General features: G+C 38.5%; 1 protein-coding gene across 1 annotated transcript in view; it reads left to right on the top strand.

Moving 5' to 3' along the window:
• The window catches only part of LOC106875989 (CD109 antigen), a 64,578-nt gene that overhangs the window by 39,914 nt on the left and 5,873 nt on the right, over window positions 1-18,791 (top strand). Inside the window, exons 21-33 of the mRNA XM_089348308.1 lie at window positions 949-1,066; window positions 1,529-1,648; window positions 2,018-2,134; window positions 2,985-3,116; window positions 5,061-5,232; window positions 7,475-7,663; window positions 9,563-9,641; window positions 11,858-12,026; window positions 13,404-13,505; window positions 14,358-14,535; window positions 15,545-15,786; window positions 16,886-17,047; window positions 17,380-17,445. Of these exons, the coding sequence (XP_089204434.1) occupies window positions 949-1,066; window positions 1,529-1,648; window positions 2,018-2,134; window positions 2,985-3,116; window positions 5,061-5,232; window positions 7,475-7,663; window positions 9,563-9,641; window positions 11,858-12,026; window positions 13,404-13,505; window positions 14,358-14,535; window positions 15,545-15,786; window positions 16,886-17,047; window positions 17,380-17,445 (1,846 nt within the window). The remainder of the gene's footprint in view (window positions 1-948; window positions 1,067-1,528; window positions 1,649-2,017; window positions 2,135-2,984; window positions 3,117-5,060; window positions 5,233-7,474; window positions 7,664-9,562; window positions 9,642-11,857; window positions 12,027-13,403; window positions 13,506-14,357; window positions 14,536-15,544; window positions 15,787-16,885; window positions 17,048-17,379; window positions 17,446-18,791) is intronic.

The raw sequence follows: 18,791 nt of genomic DNA, 5'->3' as shown, positions 1-18,791 counted from the left end.
GATGATATAGAGTTGACTCATTAGTATTGCAGGAGACAAGGCAACCTCTCTTACGCTTGTGCCACTGCACCCTGTGAAGTGGTGGTGAATGAACCGGCCGAAAGCAGGGTGGTGAGGACTGCTTAGTGCTGTTGATGACATGGCTACTTCTGCAGTGCTGCTGCCTCCATAAACTCTACCCTGTACTTTCTGCATAGCAGTTGGTGTTAGCAAGGGGATTCACAACCTTAGAACCCATGAGCAAAATGTTGTTCTCCAACCCATTTAGAATAAGATGATCTGGCCAACCCATGCTAGCATGGAAAGCTAACTTAGATGATGATGCTGATGATTAAGAACGTTCTCCCTTCCCACCCCCCTGTTTTCTATTATCCTGGGAGGTTATTTATACAGACACCTCGTGATTCTGAAATGTTCGCATTGTTGATATTTTGTGGTTCATTAACCCTTTCAATACCAACCCTGCTGAAACTGCTTCTAGCTCTGTAGCACAAATGTCTTGTTTTCAAAAGTTTTGAATTAAAATCTTCCACCAAACCTTAGTCACAATTTATGTTCCTAAGACTAGCTTAATGATAACTAAGTTATTTTACTAAATTCTTTGTTATATTTAAAAGTAATTGAAAGAAACACAGAGCATCTCAACAGAAATATGGTAACGAAAGGGTTAAAATATATAATAGACAAACAATTCTTAACCGTTTTGATACCAACCTGCTTGAAACCAGCTCTGGCTCTGTAGCACAAATATCTTGTTTTCATAAGTTCTGAATTAAAATCTTCCGCCAAGCCTTAGTCACAATTTATGTTCCTAACACTAGCTGAATGATAACTAAGTTATTTTATTAAATTCTTTGTTATATCTGAAGTAATTGAAAGAAATACAGGGCATCTCAAAATAAATACAGTAACGAAAGGGTTAATTGAGAAATATTTGAATTTTGACAGGCCTGATGGACGAGTTGATTTCCGAATTAAAACCCCAAAATATCCACTTACTTGGGTGATGCATGGTCTTTCTATCAGTCGAGATTTGGGTCTTGGAATTATGTCAGCACCAGTTATGGTAAGCCAGATTTTGTTTTAAACTTTTGCTTCATTTTAATAATTTTTTTTCTCACCCACAAAAAAAAAAAAAAGAAATGAACACAGAAATACTGCAAAGACTTCACCTGCCATTCTTTTCTATAAACTATCTTGAAGATTCTGAATCACTACAAAATTCTTTCACATAGAATCATCCGGTTTTACCATTCTTTCACCATTATCATTGGTTGAAGAGTAAAAGATAAGCATTTCATTTATTGAAATCTCTTACAATCCCAGGGATTTAGTTAATGGTCAAAGGGTTCTATGATATATATTGTTGTGGCTGATGCTAGTATCACCTGACTGGCCCACATGCATGAGCACATGCGCAAACGTGCACACATACGCACGCACACACACAAACACACATGCAGAAACACACAACAGAGTTTGTTATTGAAATTATAAATGTTTTTAATTTTGTTTATATTTTATTTAGTATGATGCTTCTCGATACATGTACATACAAGTGGAAGCTCCCACTTACATTGTCAGGGGAGAACAGGTTGGATTCCGAGTTACTGTCTTTAACTTTTGGGACAAAGATGACTTCATTGAGGTAAAAAAAAATACTCAAATTTTGCTTTTTTTTTGTTAGTTTTTCTCTATTTTTCTTTCTCTTATCATTCTGTTTTTGTTTCTCTCTCTCTCTCTCTCTCTCTAGTCTCTGTGTCCCTCTCCTGATCCCCCTTCCCCTATTTATATTCTTTGTGAGGTAACCTCAAATTTTTTCTCTCCACTTCCACCATCTTCTTTTCCCCTCTCATCTTTGTCTTTCCTTCCTTCTCGTTTTTTTTCTTTTTACTTTACCCTCACTCTTTGTCTCTCGTCCTCTCTTTCATTTTCCCTGTTACTATTGCTGCTCCCTTTCTTTCCTCTTCTTTGCCCTCTCCCCTCTCCCTCTCAACATAATTCATTTCTATTTCAGGTGTTGGTTACTGCTCATGCTTCTCCGTATCATAAATTTGTCCTTGTCGGAGAGTTAGGTTTAGTCCAGTCTTACAGTCCAGAACTGGCTGATGGTGATATGCAGACTATAGTCTTTGTAAGTATAGTTTTACTAATCACTTATAATTCATCTCTATAGAATTTCAAGCCAGCATTTGAAAGCTATGATGTTTTGTATATGAATATGTCTATCTAAACAATGTGATCAAAGATAGAATGAAGGGTATATACATATTTCGGGAGTTCTTGTTCCTCCATCAGTGCCACATGCAATCTATTAACCATCTACAATCACATTGCTTAAATAAGTCACTAAGTTTAGTGGTGTAACACTATTGAATAGAACTAAACACATTCTTGTAGGGCACAGTATTGCCTTATAAAGCCTTTAATATAATTGGTTGTATACTACAATTGCAAAACAAAATATGATGTCTCTGCCAGCAATTAAGTTTCATTATTGTCATTGTTGTTGACATCATCATCATAACATCAATTTTTTAAATGAGGGCTTCCTTACAATATATTGTTGATTGTTGTCTACTAACTTTGCATCTTCCAACACTTATAAAAGATCCCTTACTTGAAAAACATAAACATATAAGGGTTAGTGACAGGAAGAGCATCCACCTGTAAAACAATTCCTCAATGTGTATTCATCTAACTCATACTATCATGGAAAAACATGTGAAAACAAATGGATAAATGTTTGTATAGTTTTTTTTTTTTATTTAATGATGAAGAGGAACATGTATTTTATTCAATCAATCCCTTCTAATACAGACTATCAGAAATAATTAACCAAATATCCAAGTACTAATCACCTGTAGATTTTCCATAGGTGGCCATGGATTTGTTAAATAATTTTAAAAGATAGATTCAGCGATGCTTAAATATTCCAGTTCTTTGATTTATATGGTTTCTTATTTTAATTCTCCATTTTCTAGCTGGAACCTGGACAGTCCAAAGACATTTACATGCCTATTATTCCAATTATTCAAAATGGCTGCTTTGACGTGGAAATCAGTGCCTCGTGTTTCATGGAGAGGGACTACGTCATACATAGAGTTTGTGTGAAAGTAAGTCCGTTGTTGTTGTCTCTCTTTCATTGCAAACTAATCTCTCTCAATCTTGTGTCGTTTAAACTAAATTAATCCATACAGGTCTGATTTTAATTACGCTCTACAGCAATGTTGCAGTCCTAATAGACTATAACCACACACAAGCATTTATATGTGATCCAAAATTGTACAAAAAATAAGACAGGGTGCATTAGTTTGACACTGGGGAAAAAAGGGAGAAATCTTTGATGTTTCAAGCCCTGAGGACATGCGTAGGCTTGAAAGAAATGAAGCTGGCATGATCCACTGGATGAGTAATGTCAGTGTGCACACACGACAAAGTGTAAGCGCCCTGAGAGAAATGTTGGACATACGAAGCATCAGATGTGGTGTGCAAGAGAGACGACTGCGCTGGTATGGTCATGTGTTGTGAATGGATGAGGAGAGATGTGTGAAGAAGTGTCACTCCCAAACAGTGGAAGGAATCCAGGGTAGAGGTAGCCCCAGGAAGACTTGGGATGAGGTGATGAAGCATGACATTCGAACATTGGGCCTCACAGAGGCAATGACAAATGACCGAGACCTGTGGAGGTATGCTGTGACTGAGAAGACCCGGCAAATAAAGTGAGTCCACAGCTGTAACGTACACCAGTGTCGCATAACCAGCCAACTCAAAAATACGTTGGATCGTAGGGTGACCTGCTGTGCTTGAAGCGACCTATTGAGTCAGGTACATCAAAATCAAATGGAAATTGTAATTGTGATCCCTGTGCCAGTAGCACGTAAAAAGCACCATCTGAACATGGCCGATGCCAGCACCGCCTTGACTGGCTTCTGTGCCGGTAGTACGTAAAAAGCACCAACTAATCATGGTCGGTGCCAGCCTCCTCTGGCTCCTGTGCCAGTGGCACATAAAAAGCACCCATTATACTCTCGGAGTGGTTGGTGTTAGGAAGGGCATCCAGCTGTAGAAACTCTGCCAGATCAGACTGGAGCCTGGTGCAGCCTCCTCGCTTCCCAGACCTCAGTGGAACCGTCCAACCCATGCCAGCATGGAAAGTGGACATTAAACGATGATAATGATGATGGCATATACACCTGTGTGTATGTTTGTGCATATTTTTATGTGTTTGTGTTAGTTGCTGCACCTTTTCTCTTCTGTTCCATCATGATGCCCGTGTAATGAGTTTTAATATCAGATATGTTTAAGTTCAGTTTCTCTTATTGTCACGCTTTACTTCTAACCACACACACGTGATTTACAGACAATATTCAAAGAATACCATTCATCTGATTGTCAAAGACTCACTGTTCAATTTGTCTCACTCATATACACACTGTCTCCTCACTCTGCTTATTCTACCCCTATTACCATGGCTTCTGCTCTTTTCAAGCAGCTAAGTGTACATACTCCATTGTCTCATCAGCCCTTACCGTGTCACGTCAATCAGATCAAATCCTTTCTTACCAGAATCTCATCCTTTTGTCATTCACCTGCATCCCGTTCCTCATATTTTTTCCTGCAGGCATTGATTCACAGATGTTGAAGTTAAACATCAAATGTTTTATTTCGTTTTTGGATTTGGTTTGCAAGATTCTTTATGTGAGTTCATGTGTTGAAGCATATACTGTTGTGTCTGGGGAGAGTCATTTTCTTTTGGTGCCTTATTATTTAACACACTCACCAGTAAAACTATTGAAAAGGTTGCAAGACGGAATGAAAATTTTAGAAAAATGAAAAAAGAAATGTGGAAATTTTACCGGTGTGTTAAATTATAAGGCACCAAAAGAGAATGACTCTCCCCAGACACAACAGAATCAAATGTTTTGATTTACCCAATCTCAGAAAAATGATGGTTTTTGTCCTTTCCAAAAGAATAAATCTTTAAAAAAAATAACAAGTGACAAAACCCACACAAATACTTCTCTGAGTTCTTACTTGTTGCTAAATTTCTGTTGCAGTCTGATGGCATTCTCAATTATTACCACATTCCCTATTTGGTGGACTTGATCACTCAGGCGTCGGTCATTGTACCAAACTTTGATATTCCAATTAATGCCCAATTTATTCAACCAGAACAAAGAGAACATGACTACGTTCCAGGTTCTGGTAAAGCTGCTAGTTACATCTTTGGTAAGTCAGGATTTTTATTTATTATTTCTTGCAATTCTTACTACCATATTTCTAAACATTCCATATTATTTATAAATGTGGTGGTCATGAATAGAAGTTATTTTCCCCTCAAGAAAAAAAAAACCCCTGAAAAATACATTTTAAAATTGTAAATATATTGGTCGTAAGAGACCTAAAAGGATTAAAAGGTGAGAAGAAGGAATGGTATTCTTTAATTTCTGTTTTTTTACTGCAAATTTAAAGTTCCTGATGTCCGTACTATAAATTTTTCTCATTCTGTGCCTGACTCTCTCTTCCTTCATACACACACACTTACATGTGCAAGCTTGGCTGTGTGGTAAGAAGCTTTGCCTCCCAACAACATGGTACCAGGTTCAGTCCTACTGTGTGGCACCTTGGGCAAGTGTCTACTATCGCCTCAGTCAACCAAAACCTTGTGAATGGAATTGGTAGAGGCATATCATTTATATACTGGGTCATCCCATAAATAATGCACTTTTTCACTTGCATGAAGTAAAAGTCGGAGGGGCACAGGATAAACTACCTACATCAACTTGCTATGTCTTATTCTTAGTGCAAGTTTTGAAGAGTGCAGTTTGATTTTAGCAGTTATATTCTTAAAGCTATAATGGAAGAGACAAAGGAGCATATTTGGCATATTTTGCTTTGAGTTCAATAAGCGCAACAATGAAAAAGGAAAGTGAGGAATATTAATGCAGTATATGGGGATTGGACAATAAGTGTAAGCCAGTGGTTCCAGAAATTCTGAACCAGAAAATACAGCCTTGAAGATGAGTTGCTTTCTGGAAGATCTGTAGAACTCAGTGAAGACATACTGCAAACCCTGGCGGAACAAAATGCCATCGTAACTGTTGAACTAATAGAGATGTGTGGATTTGGTCATTCAACCATTCATCGACGCTTGGGTGCCATCAGAAAAATCAGAAAATAGGGTCAGTGGGTTCCTCACAAACTTTCTGATTCTAATCGCACACAGAGAATGAATGTGTGCTCTTCTTTGCTGTCGCATCTCACAAATGAACCTTTATTGGAGCGAATAGTGGCTGGTGATGAGAAATGGGTTCTCTATAAAAATACCAAGCGCCGAAGACAGTGGGTAGGGAAAGGAGAAACACTGGTACCCCTGGCTAAAGAAGGTCTTCACCCATGTAAGGTGTGATCTGTTTGGTGGTATATGAAAGGTTTAGTCCACTTTTAAACCCAAACCAAATGATGACAAAGGAGATCTACTATGAGCAGCTTGAGTGGCTTAAGTCAGCTCTAGAAGAAAAACAATCATCTTTGGTTTCAAGATGAAAGGTGTTCTTCCATCAAGACAATGCTCAGCCACATACAGCTTTCGGTTCTTAACGTTTTCAAGCATGTCTTATTACATATAGTGGAAGTTGTTTTCAGTAAAATTGTTGTTGACTATTTATGGTTTAGTTTCGGACTCAGAAATCTCATGAAATATTCTTCTTTTGTCTTCCAGAGAAGGTCGTTCTCTTCATTTATTTTATGAAGAGGGAAAATGGTAAATTTTCTTTGTTGACCTTCTCCGGACGGCAAAAGAAGAATATTCCATAAGATTTCTGAGTCTGAAACTAAACCAGAAATAGTCAACAACAATTTTACTGAAAACAACTTTCACTACATGAAATAACACGTGCTTGAAAGAGTTAAATACTGAAAGTGCTTGCACATCCATAAAAGCAAAGCCTACACACATTTTGTGAAATCTCTTCCCAAACTTTGTGCCTTTCAACTTTCTAAAAAGGTTCTTTTCTCAATCTTAACTCTTTGAGAAAAAAATCTTCTCTCCAAATATAACTCTATCAGGGAATTCCCAAAACACTCCGAATATATAGTCATTTCAAATAAATGGATTAAAAAAATGAAAAAAAAGAAAAACAAATGTGAGGATGTGCACAAGAATTTGTATTAGCTTGATGTTCGGTGAAAGGAGAAAGTTTAACGTTTTGAGTGCAGCTCTTTGTCGGAAAGGAGAAAGGGAAAAGTTCAAAGGACTTGCATACATATACACACACAGAGGAAGGTGTGATGACAGGAAGGGCATCCAGCCATAGACAATCTGCTTCAATAGATTCCCTCCAAACCATGAAGGCATGGAAAAGTGGCTATTAAAATGATAATCACCCTCAACCATCATTACTCCTGCCAACACACCTCCTACCACAACTTCCACCACCCTCATTTTATTTTTCTTTTGTTTCCTCATCAGGTGATGTTGTTACTCCTGGATTCTTTGAAGAATACCTGAATGCGGAAAACTTACTTTATCGACCTTATGGTGTAGCCGAGAATATTGCCTTCAACTTTGCATATAATGTCCTGACATTGAAATTCAAAAAAGCCAGCAAGCAACTGAGTGATGAAACTTTAAGAACTTCTTTGAAATACCTGAATATTGGTAAGTACCATTGTTCCATAATAAACCAAAAAAAAAAAAGTCATGCACTTTGTCCGTTACAACAACGAGTGTCCCAGTTGATCTGATCAATGGAACAGCCTGCTTGGCAACCCTTGACGTAGTTCTTAGGGAGATTCAGAGTGACACAAAATGTGACAAGGCTGGCCCCTTTGTAATGACAGGTACAACTCATTTTTGCCAGCTGAGTGGATTGGAGCAATGTGAAGTGTCTTGCTCAAGGACACAACAGCCTCATGGTTGTGATCCGAAGCCGGAACCACTAAGCCACGGACTTTCACTGATCATAATATATTACTCAATAGTCATTGGTATGTGGCCTAGTGGTCAGGGCATTAACTTCATAATCATAACATCATGGGTTCAATTCCTAGAGTGGGTATTGCGTTGTGACTTTGTGTTTGTCATTTCATAATGCTCCAGTCTATTCAGCTGTAAATGTGTACCAGCTGATTGCTGGTGAAACACTTTCTCTCTCTCCCGCCTTTCCTCTCTCACTCTCTTTTTCTCTCCCTCCTCCTCTCTCTTTATCCTCCTCCTTTCTCTCTCATGCTCTTCAATGTTGCACAAGGTGAAAGGTGCTGAGAGGGTGTCCCCTCTCTGTTCACAACTCCACAGGCACCTAAAAGCAATAGTGACAGCATGGTACACATTACACTTGCTTGTAAGTGACAGCAATGGCCTCAACCATTAATCTTCTTGAATCCTTTGTTTCAATAATGCTGCATTATCTCCGTGTGCACATTAAGGTTTTTGGTGTTGGAAGATCAGCAGAGCAAGGATTTGCAAATTGCTGATGGAAGCAGAGAATACTTCATCATGGATATGGTAGAGAGAGATATGCAAGACAAACCAAAGAATGAATCTTCATCAAAATAGTTGCTGTTTGATTGGAATGGTCACAGTTGGATTTGATTTGGTGTAATGGCTGCATGGATAAGAGGACGAAAGAAAACAAATGTGTTATGTGGCCAGACGTATTTGTAGCATGTTCTGTCTTTCCTTGCTGTCTTCCATGCAGCCCCCAACACCCAATCAAAAGGTACCAAAATTGTAGTACCGCTTCCTCTCTAACCCATTCCTACTTTCCTTTCTTCCAAACTGAAGGGGTGTAAAGGAAATGACCTCTGACCATATCTCTAACCCTGTCCACTATTCACTGCATTCAACCCGTCTCCCATCTCTCTGTCTGTCTCTCTTCTTTCACACTCCCACAAACTTGCCTACTCAATGCTTTTAGACCCTCAGTTTTGCTTGAGAAGACCTAAGTGTCATAACAATCCTCAGGACCCAAAAGCATTAGGTTTGTGTCAATATACTCCTGCTCTCAATCTACCCCTGTCAAGCTGTTCTATCTTCTATCATTTCTCTAACCATACCACTATTCAGTTGCTGTAATTTTATGAAGACAAAATGACGTGTGAGAGAGAGAGAGAGAGAGAGAGAGTTTATGTCTCCTTGTTTTGACATCATGTGATTGTAATAGTTGTAAACAAATGTCACCATTATACAAGTGATATCATTTGATTCCAGTCTTCCATGAAATATGTGACTGGTCATGAGGAAATATTGCCCTGCTTTAAAAACAAACAAAGGATTGGTAATTGGAAGGGGACCTGGGTGCAGAAAATCTGCCTCAACAAATTCCATGGGACCCATACAGGCATGGAAAAGAGGACGTTAATACAATGACGACCACACACACACAATGAGTGCAGTTTTGGTCTTCCAAATTGCACCCTCTAAGTATTGCTCAGTCTGAGACTATGTGAGATTAAACTTGGAACCATTTCATTGCAAACCACAGATCCATGACTCAAGTCTAATCAAAATAAAATCTTTATTACCGATTCCATAATTCTACATTTGGTTTCCCTACAGCCTTGCAAAGAATCCTGAGTTACATGAATGAAGATGGCTCTTTCAGTATGTCTCGTGATCGTCAAAAGAAAAGTGTTTGGTAAGTTTGTTCCTTAACAGCTGTTTCAGAGCAAATATTTATGTCCAATAGGAAGTAGAATGTTAATTGACTATATTGTTCAAATGAGATTTGTATTTCTGCCGTTGAACTTCTGGTGTATAGTCACTACACATTTGTAAAGGGATTGGTGAGTGGACAGACAATTGGGGTGGTGGTGTGTGGACAAAACTATGGTTTGTTAAGGACAAGACAACCATTTCTCATGTTGGTGTCACAACAAAAAGCACCGAGTTCCTTCTGTAAAGTGATTGGTCTTAAGAAGAGCATCCAGTTGTAGAGACAGTCAAATGACATGAGCACCTTCAGAGTGAGAATTGTTGTCATCCAGTTCATCTCGAAGAACAGTAACTCTTTTAGAGCTGATTCTGACTGTGATGATCTGACACCAGCATGGAAAACGGATAGACAACAGTGGCAGTTGTGATGTAGCAGTAGTCATCTTCTTGAAAACTAATTCACTCGCTGAATATACAATTCCAGTTGCTTATTTAACAGGTGAATTTAACCTAATTTTCCCTTGTTCCATTTTGTAATTTTTATGAAGTTGTGCCAAGGTTCCTGGTGAGTTTTGAGCCATGGTTCTCAGATTTTCTCAGACAATATGTCACTGAAAATGTCATTAACACCTCCATGAATATGGCTTGACCAATTAGCACTGGCTGACTTGTGGCTGATGCATTGAACTTCAAAGGAAGAGTATCAGTTTTACTACCAAATAGCTTGGTCGAAGGTTCTTGAATATCCAGCTTACAATTATAAAAGACAGCAAATTTAACTTCAGATTAGATCCACCCAGTATTCCACATGAACTTCTGTCTCTCTTTTCTGTTTTTACTTAACATTCTTGTCTTGTATTTGACAAAAGGTTCCAATCTTGAATTGTAGTTCTGAATAACGCCCCTTGATTCTATGCAGTAGATGGAACTCTTTCTACTTCTTTCATCTTCAGTGACTGTGTACAACTTTCATTGTACATGAGTCCTAACTCTGTTGTTTTATGTATTTTGTTCCATTGACTTAATTCTATTGCTTCTATTTCTAGCAATAAAGTGATGATACCAGGTGGTGCTATTTAGACATGGCCTACGCCTATACTAGCCAGAACCAATCTAAGTTATAAAATGGTCTCTTGGTGATTTGATTTTATAGGAAATTAGCAATAAATATAGCTTCACATTGGTTGTGTGAAAGTGGAAATAGAACAAGTCCTTGCTTAGAAGATTCTTCATTATGGTGATGGCCACATTGACAACAGAATATTTCTTAACCCCTTGCTATTTAACCCTTTTGTTACCAACCTGGCTGACACTGCCTATGGTTCTGAATACATCTTGTTTTCATAAGTTTTGAATTAAAATCTTCCACCAAACCTTAGTCACAATTTATGTTCCTAACACTAGCTTAATGATAACTAAGTTATTTTACTAAATTCTTTGTTATATTTAAAATTAATTGAAAGAAATACAGAGCATCTCAACAGAAATACAGTAATGAAAGGGTTAAATCAGCCAAAATATTCCATCTGCCTTATGTTCAAACTGACCAGATCCAGCCTTTTATACCTATCCTACAATGTCGTTCTGAAAATAATCACATCATTGAAATCTTGAAGCTATGAGATTATGCGCGATTGATTTAAAGCCATAAATAAGGATTGTATTGGAATGACCCGAATGTGAAAGGGTTAAAGCAGTGACCAAGATGGCTTTAATGTAGCTTTTATTTGTTTCAATCATTTGACTGTGGCCATGCTGGAGCACCACCTTTAGTCGAACAAATCAACCCCAGAACTTACTCTTTGTAAGCCTAGTACTTATTCTATCGGTCTCTTTTGCCAAACTGGTAAGTTATGGGGATGTAAACACAGCAACATCAGTTGTCAAGTAATGGTGGGGGAACAAACAGACACACAAACACACACACACACACACACACACATATATATATATATATATATATATATATATATACGATGGACTTCTTTCAGTTTCTGTCTACCAAATCCACTCACAAGGCTTTGGTCGACCTGAGGCTACAGAAGACACTTGCCCAAGGTGCCATACAGTGGGACTGAACCCAGAACCATTTGGTTGGAAAGCAAATTACTTACCACGCAGCCACTCCTGTGCCTATCATTTTATTTCTTTCAACATAACTCATGTCACCACTAAATTAAAAGTCCTTCGTTATTTCAGGCTAACTGCATTTATTGTGAAAACACTTTATGCTGCTCGTGAAGGAGAATGGGAGAATGATTTCTTTGTTCCATTGGAGCTTATTAAGACTATGGTTTCATGGCTTTGCGCTCAGCAGAATGACACTGGCGTTTTTGATACCGAATACTATGTCTACGATCGTAAAATGGTAAGAAAACTTTGGAAGTTTATATTTTTAATTCTATAAATAAGTCTCCTCACTTGGGACATGCAAGAAGCAGGGATTCCAGAAGGTGGACATTCTGGGGGAAAAGAACTGGGTGGGTAAAACTGAGTTGATGCAAGGCCTTGGAAGGATATGCTGGGTAAAATATGGGGGAAAAGCAGAGGAGGTGGGGATGACTGGATCAAGAGTGCCTCAATGGTGATGGCACAAGTCCACTTTGGTTACAGGAGTGGACGACACTAGTATCTATAGGAAAGGCTGTATGAGTGGACAGCATGTCTCTGTGACGAGCTTTGTGTCTATAATAGAAATGGTTATTATTAAGTCTCAGTTGAATATTTGACCAGTGCTTTCTTTCATCTCCCTTTCTCATTATCACACCCTACTTGGTCTTCAATTCTTTGCTATGAAAAATCATCATCGTTTAATGTCCATTTTCCTTGGGTTGGATAGTTTGACTGGGGACTGGCAAGCCAGAAGCCCCCCCCCCCCCCGGCTCCAATCTGATCCGGCAGTGTTTCTACAGCTGGATGCCCTTCCTAATGCCAACCAAGTGTGTAGTGTGTGCTTTTTACGTGCCACTGGCATTGGCCACATTCGGCTTTTTACGTGCCACCAGCATAGGAGCCAGTTGGGGCAGGTGGGCTGGGATAAGTCAGGGCGGGGGAGCTAGCAAAACGATTAACCTGACTTAAAAGGTATTAAAAGTATTTATTTCAGTGCTGTTGCAGGAATTAAATACTAAACCATCCTTGGTACCCCTCAACCAGGACCTATATGGCCCCTGAGGGTCCATATAAGATTTTTAAGAGTTCACACAACAAAATGGTAAATTGTGGATCCACAGTAGAATTTTAAGGGCTCCTGAAAAAATGTTGCTTTATATGAATTGCAAGAAACAGCTGGGTTCCGTTCTCTAACATTCTACATAGTTCAACCTACTCAAGGGAATGTGTGAGAAACGAAATAGGAATTTCAAAAGAAGTTTCTATAAAACTAGTTTATAAACATTGAATGGTTATTGGGGTCCACCAAAATATAATAATAATCACAGGGGTCCATAGATAAAAAAAATGGTTGAGAATCCCTGCTTTAGATGTATATATTGGTATATGTGGAACTAGTTTATTATAAACATTGAATGTCTATGGGGTGGTTCCACCAGAATAAAATAGTAACCAAAAAGATCCATGGATAAAAAATAGTTGAGGACCATTGATTTAACTTAAAAACCGGGTTCTGTAATACATCTTGTCACATGTTGAGAGAGAGAGAGAGAGTTGGGGGACTAAAATCATGGAAAGAACTTGTGTCTTTTGAAAAATGTCTTAAATCAACTTATATTCTCATTTCTTCTAGTCTTCAAGAACATCATGGCAAAATAGCATACTCCAAATGGATCCTATGGCTCTCACAGCCTATGTCTATATCGCTCTACACAGTGTCAGCAAAGGCACAAATGTGAGTAGATGTTACCTACCTACGTATATATCTATCTATCTATCTATCTACTTACCTACCTATACATCTGTCTGCTTGCCTCTCCGTTTGTCTATCTACATATATATGTCTGTCTCTGCGTCCAAACATCTGTCTATCTACCTATATATGTCTTAATGATTTGTGTATATCTGACATCTCAAAAGAAAATGTAGGAAAAATCAGTGCTGGCTATAAGTTCTATAGAAACTCTGTAGAAATAACCTTAAAAATAATGTCTGCCTATACATCTCTCTGCCCGTCTGCATATACATCTCTTTGCCTGCCTGCCTATACATTTGTCTATACATCTCTGCCAGCCTGCCTATACGTCTTTCTGCCTGTCTGCCTATGCATCTCTCTGCCTATATACCTGTTTTCCTATACATCTCTGCCTGCTTACCCATATGCCTGTTACACATCTCTCTGCCTGTCTGCCTTATACATCTCCCTGTCTTATACATCTCCCTGCCTTATACATCTCTATGCCTCTAACCTATACATTCCTGCCTTATACATTCCTGCCTTATACATCTGCATTATACATCTGTTTGCCTTATACATCTCTATGCCTGAGACAGACAGAGGTATACTTATGTATCTATATATCTCTCTACCTATATATTTGTCTGCCTGCCTCTTCATCTATCTGTTTATTTATCTACCTACCTAATAAGTAGGTAGGTAGATAGACAGATTCTCTCAACTGTTGACATTGTATTTCTTTGTAAATTGTGAGTTTTGTTTTTAGTTTCGTCTTCCAATGTTTTTTTTTTTTGTTATTTCCACTCCTACCCAACACTTACTGTTTCCTTCTTTCTCTTTTATTAACAGGATGCCGGTCCCTGTGCTGTGACTGCTCGTAATACAGCTGCTCAATACCTCTCACAGCACTCTCACACAATAAAAGACGAAGACATTTTCACATTAGCCATTACCACTTACGCTTTGTCCTTATCTAATCAGAAAAGTGCAGCGATTTATGACAGACTCTGGAAACTGCATAAAGGCGGTACATTTCAAAGGGTTTTATTCAACATTTGTAAACTATTTCATTCTGGAAAGTTCCACTAAATGTAATCTTGTTGTCTGCATTTCTTTTCTTTTCTGATGGTGATAAGTGCAGGCATGACTGTTGAGGTTAAGAAATTAGCTTCTCAGCCACATAGTTTTCAGGTTCAATCTTGCCACACTATACCTTGGGCAAGTGTCTTCTACTGTAACCCCACCAAGCCAACCAAAACATTGTCAGTGGAACTGGTAGATGGAAATTGAAAGAAGCCTATTTGTGTGTGTGTCCCCTTCTCTTGACGTGTTAGTTGTAAAGTGGGGTTGCTATCATCCAGGTAGTGTTCTTCATTTTCAAACATTCCCAAGACACACACAATTCTTTAAATTTCTAAACTCCAAATAATATCTTATCAGAATCTGTGCACACCTGTCTACCTAAAAACCAGGCAGAATCCCTACTGATTCTAGCTTTCGAGTAAGACAACTTCAGGAGATGCATTTAACCCAAAATAAGCTGCTGTACTTTGTACTTGTTGGCATGGAGAAAGCCTTTGACAGAGTCCCTTGCGCCCTCATTTTGTGGTTGCTGCAAAAGGTAGGGCGGTGAAAGGATAAAAACACCATTCAAGCATGATCATTTCCTGTGCCACTTGACTGGCTCCCATGCCAGTGGCACGTAAAAAGCACCATTCAAGCATGGTCGATGCCAGTACTTCCTGACTGGCCCTTGTGCCGGCGGCATGTAAAAAGCACCCACTACACTCTCAGAGTGGTTGGTGTTAAGAAGGGCATCCAGCTGTAGAAACTTTGCCAGGTCAGATTGGAGCCTGGTGCAGCCTTCTGGCTTATCAGCCCTCACTCAAACTTTCAAACCCATGCCAGCATGGAAAGCAGACGTTAAACAACGATGATGATGATGAATGACATACTAATTTAAATAAACCAAAAAGACTGTCTCAGCTTTGCTGTATTTATTTTATTTCTTTTTATTTTATTTTATTTTTTTTAAGATGAGGAAAAATATTTCTCTGAACCTGATCGTCCAATCCCAGCAAATCCATCGAAGACAATTGACAGCATTCGTTACTTGGAACCTCGTGTTGAGCAAATCAATGATGCATTCAGTGTCCAGACAACGGCTTATGCTCTGTTGGCACATATTAAACTTAACCGAAATAAAGAAAACCGTGATTCCTTAATGAAATGGCTGAACTCAATGAGAAACACTGTTGGCGGGATGTCCTCGACCCAGGTAAGGCTGTTTCTTTCTGTATGTTGCTGTATCATGAGCAAAATGGTTGGAATTTAGTCAGAGAACAGTAAACGCTATTCATAGGATTGGTAGAGAGGAAGATGTGAAGGGTGGAAAATAGGAATAAAAAAAATCTGATGAATGACCCTCGGTTCGAAAGTGGTGACTAAATAAGCTACAACACTTAGCAACAAGGTTCTCTCCAGATCACACCTGTAGAATAAACCATCTCTCCTTCTCTCTACCTACCAAACTATCTTTCTTTCCACCTACTCTCACTTCACCTATCTTTTTGTTAATCTACACACACACACAGGTCTATCTGTCTGTCTATCCATCTACCTATCTTTAAAACCTTATATATCCCCCTAACCCACTGGTTCCCAAAGTGGGCCATACTGCTCCCTTGCAGGTGGTAGAAATATTCGGGGTGGGTGGGGGACGTTGATGAAAAGTGGAATGATAATGGGTATCCAAAATGGGTTGAGAGATGTGTAAAAAATATATATGTATATATTAATACTTTAATTAGGTTTAAGTTTTATTTGTGAAATAAAATTGTTTTGAATTTGCTGCAGAAAGTGTCCATATTTGTGGTGGGAAGGGTGAGGGTGGCACTAGGAATATAGCCTGGGTGCCAAGGGGGCAGCAGCCTGAAAGAGTTTGGGAACCCCTGCCCTAACCTATTACTGAAAATTAAACCTCGCCCTTCTACTCTTCTACCTTTAGTATATTCTATATTATTAACTTTATTTTCTTTCATTTCATTCTATATTATTGACTTTATTTTCTCTAATTAATCCTGTCTCTCTAATTAATCCTGTCTCTCCAATTAATCCTGACTCTCTAATTAACCTTGAGTCCTTAATTAACCTCGACTCCCTAATTAACCTCATCTCCCGAATTAACCTCGACTCTCTCATTAACCTCGTCTCCTTAGTTAACCTCGACTCTAATTAACCGCATCTCTCTCTCTCATTAACCTTGTCTGTCTCTCTAATTAACTAATAAAACATGAAATTCGTCCAAAGGTAGATACCTGTAATAGCCTTAGCCTGACTAATCCCTGTGCCTCTTTGGTTCCTCTCTCTCTTTGCAGGACACCATCACTGCCTTGGAAGCTCTCTATCAATACACCCAAGTGGATCCCAATCGAAATGTCTTCAACATGGAACTCGATGTCTGGTCGGTGGCCAATAATAACTCGAAGAAGCTGGTTTATATGACCCAAAACAACTATACACACATGAGTATTGTTAAGGTGCTGGGTTTTTTGTTGTTGTTTTTGTTTTGTTTTTTGTTTTTTTTTAAATACTTTTAATCTTCATATGACCTTAATTGTCAGGATGACTCTCCCTGAGAACTACATTAAGGGTATGCGTGTCTGTGAAGTACTCGGCCACATGCACATTAATTTCACAAACGGGCTGAAACCCTCATCATTGTAACCAAGAGTGTTAGCTTTGTGTGTGTGTGTGTAAGATGCAGTATGTGCTAGTGTGTTACACTAGTGTGTGTGTGTAATAGATGTAGCATGTTGGTGTGTGTCTCTGCATCTAAGAAAGACTTATTATTTCTCTCTCTCTCATTCAGGTTGGACCTCATGTTTACAGTTATGTCAGAGCTCAAATTCTGGGAACAGGACGAGCAATGTTTCAGGTAAAACCATTTCCTCACCTTCTCTCCCCCTCCTCCATATCAATCTTTTCTCTTTTTCAGCCTCTCTTCCTTTTTCTCTTCTCTGTCTATCTCTCTCTCTCTCTATGTATATGTGTGTATATACACACACACACACACTGTATTTGATGGCCTATAGGCAATTGTTCACCAATTGATGGCCAGACACGTTTTGTAAACATATATACCATTCTGAGCGAGTTTTGAGCCTACATTGAGTGCATTGGACACAGGGCGATTTTTAAAGCCATTTTGGGGTAAAAAAGATGCGTCTTATAGGCCATAAAATATGGTGTATATATATATATAGTGGTTGGTGTTAGGAAAGACATCCAGCTGAAACTTTGTCAGATCGGATTGGAACCAGGTACAGCCTTCTGGTTTGCCAGCCCCTAGTCAAACCGTCCAACCCATGCCAGGATGGAAAGCGGATGTTAAACGACGACGATGATGGACGATGGATATATATGGAGCAAATAATTAACGAGAAAATATTTGCGAAGATATCATTGACTCTATTATTATCTAGTGTAACAATTTAAAAGTGATAACAGAATCAACAATATAGATTAATTGCAGGCCCCCAAAAAGCATTAAATAGATGAAGGATTAAAATTGATCAAAGGACATACTAAACTAAGTATGTCTACCTGCTGGAAATAACAGTCAAAACTCTTATTTTAATCGCCAAAATACAATGATAATAACTCAAGTTATCAATGGTTGATTTCTATAGTTATCAGTGTATTTTAGTGATTAAAATAAGAGTTTTGACTGTTATTTCCAGCAGGTAGACATACTTAGTATGTCCTTTGATCAATTTTTATATATATATCTATCTTTCTCTCTTTCTATCTCTTTCTATCTTTCTCTATCTATCTATCTCAATTGTTTGATCTATCTATCTCTGTTTCTCCCTCTCTTTTTTCTCTTTTTAAATATCAGTTCTGTGAAAATGAGAAAAATATTCAAATGAAATATTACTTTCTTTCTTTCTTTCTTTTTTGCCAATGTGGATGGTGTGAAATGATGTTAGACATAAACCCCAATTTGAGGGAGTAAATAGCAACTAGGAACTTTAATGGAAGACACAATGGGACTTGAATTGATCTTGGGGTAGAAGTTGGACTCTGGACTTTTGTAGTGTGATCTTGAAACGGGAATGGTATAGTTGCAGGCATGGTTGTGTGGGAACAAGTTAGCTTCTTATACACACAGTTCTGAGTTCAGTCCTACTACATGGCAGTTTGAGCAAGTGTCTTCTACTATATCCTTGTGAGTGGATTTGGTAGTCAGAAACTGGAAGAAGCCCATTGTGTGTGTGTGTG

The sequence above is a fragment of the Octopus bimaculoides genome, chromosome 1, assembly GCF_046866305.1.
Source record: "Octopus bimaculoides isolate indiv1 chromosome 1, ASM4686630v1, whole genome shotgun sequence".
NCBI classification, from domain to species: Eukaryota; Metazoa; Mollusca; class Cephalopoda; order Octopoda; family Octopodidae; genus Octopus; species Octopus bimaculoides.
This window is presented reverse-complemented; position numbering and strand designations above follow the sequence as displayed.